General features: G+C 34.1%; 1 protein-coding gene across 1 annotated transcript; it reads right to left on the minus strand.

The window, feature by feature from the left end:
* Positions 1 to 2,657: 2,657 nt before the first annotated feature.
* LOC110688071 (subtilisin-like protease SBT1.4) lies at positions 2,658 to 7,834 on the minus strand. The gene is made up of 3 exons (XM_021864750.1): positions 7,125 to 7,834; positions 4,660 to 5,246; positions 2,658 to 4,023 (listed from the first exon to the last, which is right to left on the minus strand). The coding sequence occupies exons 1-3, from the start codon at positions 7,700 to 7,702 to the stop codon at positions 2,855 to 2,857; spliced, it is 2,334 nt and encodes a 777-aa protein (XP_021720442.1). The 5' UTR covers positions 7,703 to 7,834; the 3' UTR covers positions 2,658 to 2,854.
* Positions 7,835 to 12,768: the final 4,934 nt, after the last annotated feature.

A 12,768-nucleotide genomic window follows, 5' to 3' on the forward strand; every position in this document is an offset into this window, starting at 1 on the left:
CCGAATCAATGATAGAATTGAGAAGATTATTGGAAATTGTCCCATAAATCCATTGGCGTACAATATCGTCACGTCGTTGCCATAGAGCCATGTCAACAGGTACATCCTCCTTAGCGGTCGGTTCAACTGGTTTAGCTTTAGGTTTAATATGGACGATGACCAAATTTGCGCAGCAATGAAGTTGAAATAAAGTAGACCATTTGTTGTATTTAGTACCATCGTAATCAAGAACAATAGGGATGCAAGTCTTGATGTTCGGGATGAGAGTCGCAGGGTGGACTTTGGAGGAATCAACCATGGCTAAGGAAGGAAGGAAGAAGAAGAAAAGAGAAGAAAAAAAAAAGAAGAGCGGAAGAGAATTAGGACGGATCGTAACCTAAGCTTGTGATACCATGAGAGAATATGAGAATATTTGCCGTGCCTTTCTCATTAACGATTAACCAATATATATATACAAAAGTATTTTAGGTTAAACTAGGGAACTATACACAAGATAATTACCAAAGATGATTACAAAACAATAAATACATAAATAGATTATTTACATAATCTAGCAGGTATTCTGCATTCGCCGAATTCCCAACATTTTTCACCACCCTTGTGTATGTTACCACATTGTTGACAGATTTAATGACAACTAAGAGGGATGGATGATTCAATTCACCAGGACTCGAGAAATTATTTGCACGACAATCAATCATAGATGGTCTTAGACATAAAGAGCAATTTTTTTATTGTCATATCCAATGGAGCATAAAAATGCTATATAGTCGCTTGTATCAAGATCATAGACTAGCCCAGGATAGAGAGCTTTGTTAGGGTCAATATGCCCGGATCCTCGAAGAAACAACGAGGATTATTTCCTCGTGGAAGAAACAATGATGTTGTTCCTCGAATTGTCGAGGTTATAGATCAATGATGTTGCTCCAACTATGGTAAGCCCTTGTTAGCAAAGCAGCCAACCCGCTTACATGTGAACAAGATATAGAAGTAAAATTTTCTTATCTAAATCCCTACTCAAAATGTTTTGTATTGTTTTTCTCATTTAATTTCATGTTCCCAACTGACCTACGTACCTTGGGGCTTGGGCTTACCCCTCGTGTTCACCGAAAAAAAAAAAAAAAAACTGACCTACGTACTTAAATGAGTAAGGATTAGGGAAAAACTATTCTTTCTCACATGTTATATCTTTAATAGTCCCAGTTGTATATTTTATCAAAATAAAGTGATCATTTGTTTGCCCTGTTTAATCAATAAATACAAAGTAGATGGAGCAAATAGTTTGTGCAAAGGGAGTCCAATTTCGAAGAAAATCTACAACTGTAAATCCAAAACTTTGTGCAATTGATGCATTTAAAAGAGTACAAAGGGAGTCCAATTTCGAAGAAAATCTACAACTGTAAAAGTAGTTTTTAATTGTCTCTTTCATGACAAGAAAAATTATAGAGGAAAAAAAAATGGAGTGAAGGGGAGAAGATTATATGGAAGGAAAAGAAAGAAATCAGATGTTAAGACTAGAGAGTAAAGTAGTGGCGGAGCCAGGATTTTTATCACGGGGGACGGACTAATTAAGGACGACGTTGTTCTATAATTTGACAAAAAACCTTACTAATATACTTATATGCATAAATTGTACGTTTGATATTTATAATTAAGTTTTACAACCCAATAATCCAAACTACTTAGTCATACGATCCAAAAGGTTGAAAAATAATACTTCCTCCGTTCTTTTTTTATTGCAATGGGGGTTTTGGAGACAAAATTTGGTAGTGGGAAAAAGTAAAAGAGATAAACGTAAAAATACAAAATTGTCCAGGTAATGTAAAGATAAAAAAAGTAAGTATTAAAAAAAAGTAAGGGTATGTTGGGTATTTGCAGTGTGAACAAAGATATTTTTGTCCTAAAATAAAAGTGATGCGATATTAAAAGAACGGATGAGGTAACTATTAATTTAAATTAAAGTTTCATTTTAAAATTATTCTTTTTTAGTTTCTATTACAACAAATAGTTTATTTGGGGTTGCAATTTGAGCTAGGTAATTTAGAAAGTAATTTTTGTGCTATAAAATAATATTCCATAGTAGGAAAGGGAAAAAACATAAACTACATAGCTAGTAGGGGTAATTTAGGTGTTATAAAATAAAAATTCCATAGTAGGAAAAGGAAAAAAAAATATAAACTACATAGCTTGTAGGGGTAATTTAGGTGTTATAAAATAAAATTTCATAGTACAAAAGGGAAAATACATAAATTACAAAAAAAATGCTAGATTAAAGGATTGAACTCATGACCTTACAAGCCCAACATAATCACTTTGACCATATCTTTGTGTAATTATACAACATAGAAATGTATATAACCATTTTTTTTTAAAAAAAGTGGGGGGACAAGTGTCCCCACTGGTCCCTGCCTGGCTCTGCCAGTGGAGTAAAGAGCTAGGTTAATGCAATATTACTTACATCTAAACAAAACATGTTAAGCTCTTGGGAATTAAAATTCTACGTAATTTTATTTCACCTGTTACAAATTTACAATCTATAATTTAGACATTAGATAAATGTATCATATGATAGCTTAGGAGTTAGGAACAATAACACAATATATATTTTATGGGAGTGCAATTATTATATACTACGTAGTACTTGAATTGTATAAAAGTAAATAATAACGTAGTAATACGGACTTTTATTTCTTTATTAAGAGGAACTTAATAACATTACATATATGACATACAAACAACCATACTACACGGGTTGATATGTCTTATGTCCCAGAGACACAAGCTTATTGAAGAAAGCACACCAAAAGACAAAGCAAGCTATATATAGTTATTCATTAAGAGCCAAACCAGCTTGTTACATTGAAGCTGCAAAGTTTCCTCGAGTACTTCCAGGCTTCCAATAAGCTGCAATAGGGCTCCTCACGCGATGACTTCCATCACTCCACTCAATTGAACCGGAGGCGATCGCTCCAACTGCTGGTATAATAATTCCACTAGTGCTAGCGAATGTTATGGTGTAGGACAATGTTTTTCTATTAGCATTAAACACAAGTCTTGTAGGATTAACATTAATCCTAAGAGAAGGTGGTGCATTGATGCTAACTTGGTATACAGCATTCACTGAGCTCCCAACATTTTTCACTACCCTTGTGTATCTTACCACATCGTTGGTAGATTCAAAGACAGCCGAGAAGGACGGATAATTCAATTCACCAGGACTCGAGAAATTCTTTGCGCGACAATCAATCATAGACGCGTCTTGGACATATAGAGCAATTTTTCTATAGTCATATCCAATGGAGCATAAAAATGCTATATAGTCGCTTGTATCAAGATCATAGACTAGCCCAGGATTCAAAGCCTTGTTAGGATCAATATGTCCAGATCCTCGAGCATACACTGTGGCTTCCATCCCTGTGGCTAAATCAGTGATATTGTTGCCTGAATTGTCGAGGTTATAAGCAGTAGTCATGATCGCAGACTTGATAGCGGCAGGGCTCCAACTAGGGTAAGCCTTTCTTAGCAAAGCGGCCAAACCACTTACATGTGGGCAAGCCATAGAAGTACCAGATATAATATTGTACGACACTCTTCTCGTGTCAAAACTTAACCCACTAGGCCCCAAAGCACCTGTCCAAGCGGCCAGGATGTTAACCCCGGGAGCAATGACATCGGGCTTTAGGATCTCTGGTGTGATCAGGTTGGGGCCGCGGGAAGAAAATGCTGCCACCCTCGGTGCTGATGGTGAGGGGCCTGTCACAGTCCCTCTAAACATGATTCTGGCGGTTGGATTCGCGGTCGAAGACATGTAATTTTTTATAAGATTTCCTGCGGTATAAGTCACTGTTGATGCAGGGATGATAAATGGAAAAGCCATCAATTGTTCACCATCGGTAGCTTGGTTTATCAAAATCATTCCCAAACCACCAGCTTGTTGAACTGCATAACTCTTGGCCACTCCTGAAGTTCCTCCACTCTCACAAAGCACCATTTTCCCAAACACTCGGGATCCATGAAGTTCACCTTTGACATAAAAAATAAAAATAAAAAATAAAAAAACTGTTTTGGGAATAGAGCTAACAATTTATTTCAAAACGAGATACAATATGTGGTTGTTTAAAAAAAGTAAATCTCTGTTACTCACTATGAAAAACGTTTTTGTTTCTCACAGTGGCAGTTTTGTAAATAAAATGTACCACTGTGACTAAAGTGGTACAATTTTATCATCCATTTCGTAAATAAAATGTACCACCTTGACTAAAGTGGTTCATTTTAATTGCCTAATATTACCATGAATTTGGAGTACATTGTAAATTTGCATGATACGTATCCCCTCCATTTATGATTAATTGTAGCTTTTTTAAATTCTATTTTCGATATGATTAATTGTAATAGTGTTCCTTTTAATTAGAAAAGAGTCCACAATTATTGAATTGTTTCACTAAGTCCACTTAATTATGTTGTAAAATTCAACTAACCATTGCAGCATATATACTAACAACTTAGTGGTAACTCCTTAAACGATTAAAATTAAGAGGTGGTTAATGTCAAAAAAAAAAAAAAAACCTATCTTAAAGCATTTCAAATACCATAACAGTACATACTATTATACTAAGCCCAAAAAAAATGGTAGGATGCATGAGTTGAGTATTCATGTACCTTGCCTGCAAAACCTACTGCCACTAGATTCACCAGTAACCAGCATCATAGTGTTAGTAGTAGTTTGCTTGAAGTTGAACAAAGACGATCCTCTAAACACCTGTCCATTTCCGAGTATCACATCTGCGGGAAATTCCCTGTCGATGGTAGAAGCTCCAACAGACAGCATCCACGGTGCAATATTTCTGACACTGAATGAGTCTGGCCCGGCATTCCCTGCACCGGCTACTACCACAACCCCATTCTGCATTGCTCGAAATGCGCCAATAGTTGTCGTGTCTATGTAGTAATCAACGGTCTGATTTAATGCGATTGACATAGATAGGACATGAACTCCGTCTTCAATGGCCTGGTCCATGGCCGCTAGTATGTCCGCTAATGACGCTCCAGATCCTCTTGCCCAAAGTACTTTATAGGCCGCAATACGAGCCTTGGTTGCCACCCCGCGAGCCTTCCCAACCGCATACCGGTAGTATCCAGCGTTAGCTACTGCTGATCCTGCTGCTGTTGAGGCGCAGTGAGTGCCATGTCCACTGAGGTCCCTTGCTGACTTAATCTCTGTTAATGTCCCATAAATCGCTTCGTACCTGCAAGTAGAGTAACCCTTAATCCTTGATTCCTTATACTTTCGAAACTTCTCGTTCAATAATCAATAACATGATACTAAAATAAAATGAGACGTGTTACGTCAAGGTGGTATTTTTTTCCCTCCAATTTATTATTATTTTTTTTAATTACTTCAAATACTTATTGTAAAATATTCTTTATATATATTCATCAAATCATATAATTGTGATTCACTCTCGTAAGAAAGTATTTATTTGTAATTCACATATTTTCCATATCTATTACTATTATTTTAAATCTATAGTATACCATGTGTAATCAATATATTATACAAAGTATAAAAAATCTAATAACATATCATTAATAAATAAAGTCGGATCTCTCAGCCAGACTACGGGACGACGTCACTTGATATTCCATTTTTCACCAAGTGTTGGACCACATAAGCAAAAAAATAGGTATTATTGTTACATATATAATGCTAATTAAGCGAATATTTGATAGATTTTGTAAGATTGATAAAAATTTTGTAAAAAGTTTTATTATGGATATACTTATAATATTTCATATACACAAAATTAAGCATAACTTTGACGGGTAATAATTTTTCCTATAACTCGGTTCTATTTCTATCATAAAATTTGTTTTAAAAAAGTTCTTTAAAATAAGATCCATTTGTAATATATGTAATGTATTTAAAATAAAATAATAGAGAATCAGTAAAAATAAGGTTTAATCAGTAAAAAATAATTTTAGTGTAGTAAAAATACTTTCAGTTCAGTAAAAATAATTTAAGTTCAATTAAAATAATTTCAAGTCAATAATAATATAGTTATCTATTTACAAATAAAACTACGTACACTATTATATAAATAAGCGATATGATATCGTATGTCTAAATATCCAGCATTATCAAAAGGGATTATATGGTTACATTTAACATTCAAGCCAAAATGTTTATCTTAAAATTTAATAAATCATTTGGGCATCGCTCGAGCATAAAACTAGTATATATAAAAATTAAAGGTCTGATATCCTTTACATTTGCGTTCGATTCTTACTTATTGACAAATGACTAAAAATGACAAGGATCCATCAACGTTTAACTAACTTTCTATCTTTAATTTCACAATGACTCGCCACTTTTAGGGTTATACTCCGTATTTAAAAAAAAAAATTTATCTTGAAAACCATCTTATAAAAACCAAATTTTGTTGAAAACCCTTTTATAATTTTTTTTTTTTTGTCAAAGCACACCTGTTTTAAAATTTTTTTTGTTAAGTCCCACCACTCCCCGGATTCCGAATATTGACTTACATTTTCGGCATTGACTAGTATGTGCACCTCACGTGACTCACTTAACCCCACATTTCTTTTATTTTCCCCCTTTTCCCTCCATTCATTCCCCTCTTCGTAACTCCTCTGCTTCAAGCAGTTACGGGAAGTGGAGGGACATAACAACAAAAAAAAAAAAAAAATCAAACATGTGTGCTTTGACAAAAAAAAAATTATAAGATGGTTTTCAACAAAATTTGATTTTTACAGGATGGTTTTCAACAAATTTTCCAAAATTCTCATCCCCTCCATGTGCAGCACGTCCCACTTTTATGAATAAAAAATAAATTTTACTAACTTCACTTAATAATAAATAATTCAATAAAAATTACCCTCACACAACCTTTTCTTAAACTTTGTGCCAATTTAATACGTCAATTATATGGGAATATAGACCTCCAAATTTTTTTTTTCTCTAATTTAATTGGACACATATGTTAAATACCAAAAACTGTCTTGCCCACGTATAAAATAAACGAGCGCCAATGAGTAACATATCCCTTGCATTAGCAGTTTAGCACGAGACATAGTTAAGCATACGAGTATTTAAAAAAAATTCTTACCCCTTATAAAATGAACGAGCACCAATGAGTTTTTTATTACAAGAAATGGCCGGAAAATCAGGTCCAGCCTCACAGATACCTCTCCAACTAGCGGGCACCTCACTAAGGCCGCCATCGTGAAAGCTTGTACTTTCAGGCCATATTCCGGAGTCTACGACACCTATCACAATATCTGAGGCCCAATCTGTATTGGGCCATATACCCGACCAATCAGAGAGGCCCATGAAGCTAGTTGATTGGGTGATAACCGGCTTGACTATCTGGTCGGGTATGACCGATAGCACGGAGGGATGGCGGCGGAGCTTGGCAGCTAGAGCTGGCGATATATGAGCGGCGAAACCAGCGGCAGACTTAGAATATGTGTAGAGGATATCATGTTGTGTTTCTTCAGGGGTGGTGGATAGAGAGCGGAGGATGGAGGAGTACCAGTCGTGGGTAGAAGCGAAGGCGTTCGGCTTGTGGGAATGTGACATGTGGACGATGAAGGTGGATTTTTTGGACAAGGAAGGGCTTAGAGAGAGGAAGAGGATGAGAAATGGGAGGAGAGAGGAGGGTTTAGAAAGAAATAATGTTGCCATTTTTAGGGAAAAGAGAGATGATTTCAGTACGTACGTGTAGTGGTGCTCTCTTGAGTGTGCATGGGGTCTTCTTTTATAGTGGTGCTCAAGGAGATATTGCTATCGGTGAAATTTTTGTCAATGTACAGGTTACTACGTAGTACTTCGTATTAATGAAGATTAATTTTAACTACCTCTAATCCAAATTATTTACTTTTTTCAACCTAAACTATAACATAATGGCAACTACTTCATTTCGTACGTCTATAACATGTATCTTTCACCGTCTATCCTTTAAGTTATTTATCAACATTCAACAAAAAATATAAATGTTCATATTATATATATATATATATATATGACCTTCTATCACCTTGCTTTTTCTCTCAAAATCACATTTATTCTTTCCTTTTTTTTACTCCCTCTTTGGCAGCCCTCCCATTGCCTCGTACACCAAATCGTAAGACATTCACATAGTGCTATGATTGACCTTAATGTTCTCTTCACCTTATTAAAAAAAGTTCAAGATCTAATATGTTTAGATTAGTTACAATAAAGTTCAGCTCTTCAGATAAGTTATAATAAAGTCTAATAAGTTCGATAAGGTTAATAAATTTTAAATAAGGTTTAATAAGTTCTAATCAGGTCTAATATAATTATATTAAATACTATTTTTTAATAATAAAGTATTATATATGTTATATATTATACAATATTAATAGTCCCCTGAATATTTTTTTTTTACTATGTAAATAATTTTACTACTACTACTACAAATAATAATAATAATAATAATAATAATAGTAATAATAATAATAATAATAATAAGTTCAATAAAGTTTAATAAGTTCAGGTTTAATAAGGTGGAGAGAACACATTAGTAGACAAATTTGTGACTATTAATAGATAATTGATTATTTTTTTATGCAAATTAAATAAATAATTAAAATTTTAATTGTTTAAGCCATTTAACGTCATGAATCAAACTTGATATGGTAGCGTGTTGTATGTACTACTAAATTTATCAATTAATAAAAAATAAAACTAAAAAAATTGAAAAAAAAAATCAACAGCTACTATAGATTAGAGAGAAAAATAATTTCTTCCCTATAAATTACTCCGTATTTGTATTATATTTTTTTTAGTAAAATTAACGAGAAATCTTTACAATAGTTATCACTAATGGTCCTTAAGATAACTTTAATTGTTCAAAGTTCAGGTTCTTAAGAATAGGTTTAACCAAAGTTCAATTATCCTTATTTTCATGCTAAATTTATTTTTCAGTTGTACTAACCAAAGAGTACAGTCCAAGAAATATTTACCAAATAAGTTGGTTGTATTCATGCCCGTGCGGTGTAACGAGTCTCCACTCTCCATCAATAGTTATCAGCCAGCTGTCTCATAATTAAGACAAAAAATTCTATTTGTAAACCATATAAAAGCTAAGTGCATGATAAAGGCGAGGATTTGTGAGCTTAAAACGTTTTGCACCTCTTTCAATTCTCCTCCTTTAATTTCGCTTTCACTACATTGGTGACCACAGTACAACAATGGTGAGTTGTGAAAATAAATAAATATGGAAAAATTAAAACAAGTTTGTTGTGTAATGTATATAACGTAACGTCATGCATGTTCTGCTCGCCTTATATTATTCAATTATTTTAACTTATAATAAGAAAAATAAGCTCATATAAGAGTTAAATTTGTAAACCATATGAAAGCTAAGTGCATGATGAAGGCGAGGATTTGTGAGCTTAAAACGTTTTGCACCTCTTTCATTTCTCCTCCTTTAATTTCTCTTTCACTACATTGGTGACCACAGTACAACAATGGTGAGTTGTGAAAATAAATAAATATGGAAAATTAAAACAAGTTTGTTGTGTAATGTATATAACGTAACGTCATGCATGTTCTGCTCGCCTTATATTATTCAATTATTTTAACTTATAATAAGAAAAATAAGCTCATATAAAAGTTCTTATAAAATCATAAGCTACATTCAAGAAACTAAGTTAGATAAGTGTAATAAGTGATAATCAAGTGAATAGAACTCACTAAATTGTCATTAATCTAACAAAAATTGATTGATTCTTAGCTTGATTGTTAGAAAGAGTTGCAAAACTCAAGTCCCACATTTTCAAACTAGAATCTTACGTTTACAAACACTAGTAGCAAAACATAAATGAGCATCGAGAAATAAGCACCGGTAATTAAGAACTGGTGCGAAAAAAAACAAGGCGCGATTTAATTAAAGAGTAACCGCACCGTTTCAAACCAAACCGGTGCGAACATGAGTTAATCACACCGGTACGAACCAAACCGGTGCGAATGTTAATATTAAAAAAAAAAAATCATCGATCCCCCTGATCTTCTTACTTTCTCTTTCTGTCTTCTTTCTTTCTCTTTTCTTGATCTCTTGTTCTCTCTCACCTGCCTCTCTCTCATCTCTGGCTCTCAGTCATCTTCTTCTTCTTCGTTTTCTAGGTTCTCTGTTTCTTCAATTGGTGATTCTCTTCGCATTTTCGCTACTGAGCTTCGTATTTTTGGGTTCGTTGTTCTTTGATTTCTATTCATCTTCTTCTTCTTTGATTTCTGGGTTCGATTTTCCTAAAATTGATTTTCTATTCATCTTCTTCTTCTTCGTTTTTCTGAGTTCGATTTTCCTAAACTCGATTTTTCACAAATCAGAAACCCTAGATCTGTGTTTGAGTCCCTCGATGTCGGCCGTGAATTTTTTCCCATTACACCTTGCGTTATTTGAGAGTGACGACGAGGTTAAAAAGGGGTTAATCTTAGCCCTAATTGACGCACTTGAGCAGGGGTCGTCGTGGCCTGAGCTCCTTTACAGTTCCGGCAAGGGCCTTGACATAATGCTCCAACTGAGTCTCCCTGTTTGAAATGAACTTGCTTGCCGACATTTGTTGGTAGATATTCGAAACCCTAACCTCTTTGTTATTTAAGTTTTCTAAATTTATTTTAATTCTATACTTAGAAGCATGTTTAAGTGGCGGATGAACGATTATTGTTGCTGGTAATTGTTGCTGGATTATTGTTGCTAGCTTGATTATTGCTTGCAAGGGGAATATTATTTTTATGTCATGAATTATTTGCTTTAATTTGATTAAATTTGCGGTTTTTGTTGATGAATGTTGTTGAAATTTACGTTTTTTATTGATGAATGTTGATGAATGAAGTGAGATTTTTGTTGATGAATTTCGGTTTTTGTAGAGGAATGATGATGAATTTTGCGAATTTTTGAATTAACTTTACTCGTAGCATATACAGAGTAGTACATGTCATGCATATAAATTGATAAAATCACAAGTTTTAACCTTTTTTTTATGAATTAGTTTCGAGTTTGGCTTTTTTTTATGAATTCATTTCGGTTTTGGCCTTAATTATGGATTATTCTTATGATTTTAATCCAAGTGGTTGATGAATTGTCCCTTTAAATGCATACATTCTTTGAATTTTAAAGATGTGTGTCCCATCCTAATTGTAGATAACTCTAATTTGAATGCTTCATGGATGAAGCAGAAATTAGGGTGCTCCTTTGATTAGGTAACTTAATTGCCCTTTTATATGTCGTCCCTTGAATTTATTGGATTATGTCCCTTGATGTTGTTGGTGAAATTTCTGATTTATTGTTGATTGAGATGGAGGATTGTGTGTTGCTTGTTGATAAATGGTTGCCAGCAACTGTGATCTGTTACTGGCCAGGGGATGTATGATTGTGATAAGTTGTTGTTGCTATTGATGTTGGTGTGTCTGTGATATGTACCTGAGTTTCTTGGATTATGTTCCTTTTTAATGTCCCTTGATTAATGTTATTTGGAATATGTCCCTTACTTATGTCCACTGTTTAATGTTGCTTGGAATATGTTCCTTAATTATGTCCCTTAATTAATGTTGCTTGGAATATACTCCTTGACTATGTCCCTTTTTTACTGACCCCAATATAACTAACCAATGCTTGTCCCTGTTTCACCCTAATGTCTGTCCCTGTTTTACCCCATTGACTATCGATATGTATGTCCCTGTTGTCAATGATTAAACCTTTGCTTGAGAGAGCCCAACTTCTGGTGAAGTGATGAATAATATTTGACATTGACCTCCCATGCAAGGGGACTGTTATTGTTATGAATGATGAGCATGTGTACTATTTGAAGGTTCAATGGGCACTCAAGAGGGGGGGGGGTGAATTGAGTGTTAAGTAATCGTTGGCTAATTTTGCTTCTTTTCGGATTATGTGTGAGGAACCAGTTGTGCTGGTTCCCGTACGCAGCGGAATATAAATAAGCAATAAAGAAGACAACAAATTTAACGAAATAAAATAAAGCAATAAAGAACACAACAAATTTAACGAGGTTCAGCCAACTCAGGCCTACGTCCTCCTATCCTAAGTTCTTTATTAATCTACTCCGAAAAACAAAGACAAAGAACACTCTGCTGTTCCCTACTCCGGGAACCAGCAAACCCCACACTCTACTCCGAGTGTGCTCTCGACTTACACTCGTAAGCCCAATGTGTTTGAACTCACAAACACTCACCCAGCCTTTAACCCCTTTGTTAAAGACTCAATACAAGAATCAAGAACTCCCCTTTGATCTCACTTCTACAAAGCTAATTAAGAGAAAAAGTTTAAGTACTAGAATGCTCTTGTATATGACTTGATGAATGGGATTAGTGCTTAAGTATATGCTCTCAAATAATTGCTCTTTTTAATTTATGGAGAGGCACACGAAATATGTGAAATAAGATGAGTTTATATAAGCTTAGATTCCTAAAACCTAGTTTCCTTAAATCACACAATCTTAGAGAATAAGATATAATGTAATTTTAGGAAAGTTTTTATCTTATTTGATTTAATCACAAAGATAGAATCAATTAAGATAAATACTCCTAGATTTTAGGTAACCAAGAATATTTCATCTTATTTCCAGCTGCACAAAATATTTTCAAGATAATCTTTTCGAAAAAAATCTTTTTGTAAAATCTTTTTCCAAAACGGCAGCTCGAATACAGTGAACCTGGTTCCCCGACCTGGTTCCCTGAATTGAAACATGTTATGAAACCTGTTCCAACTT

This window comes from Chenopodium quinoa, unplaced genomic scaffold (genome assembly GCF_001683475.1).
Source record: "Chenopodium quinoa cultivar QQ74 unplaced genomic scaffold, ASM168347v1, whole genome shotgun sequence".
Taxonomy (NCBI): Eukaryota; Viridiplantae; Streptophyta; class Magnoliopsida; order Caryophyllales; family Amaranthaceae; genus Chenopodium; species Chenopodium quinoa.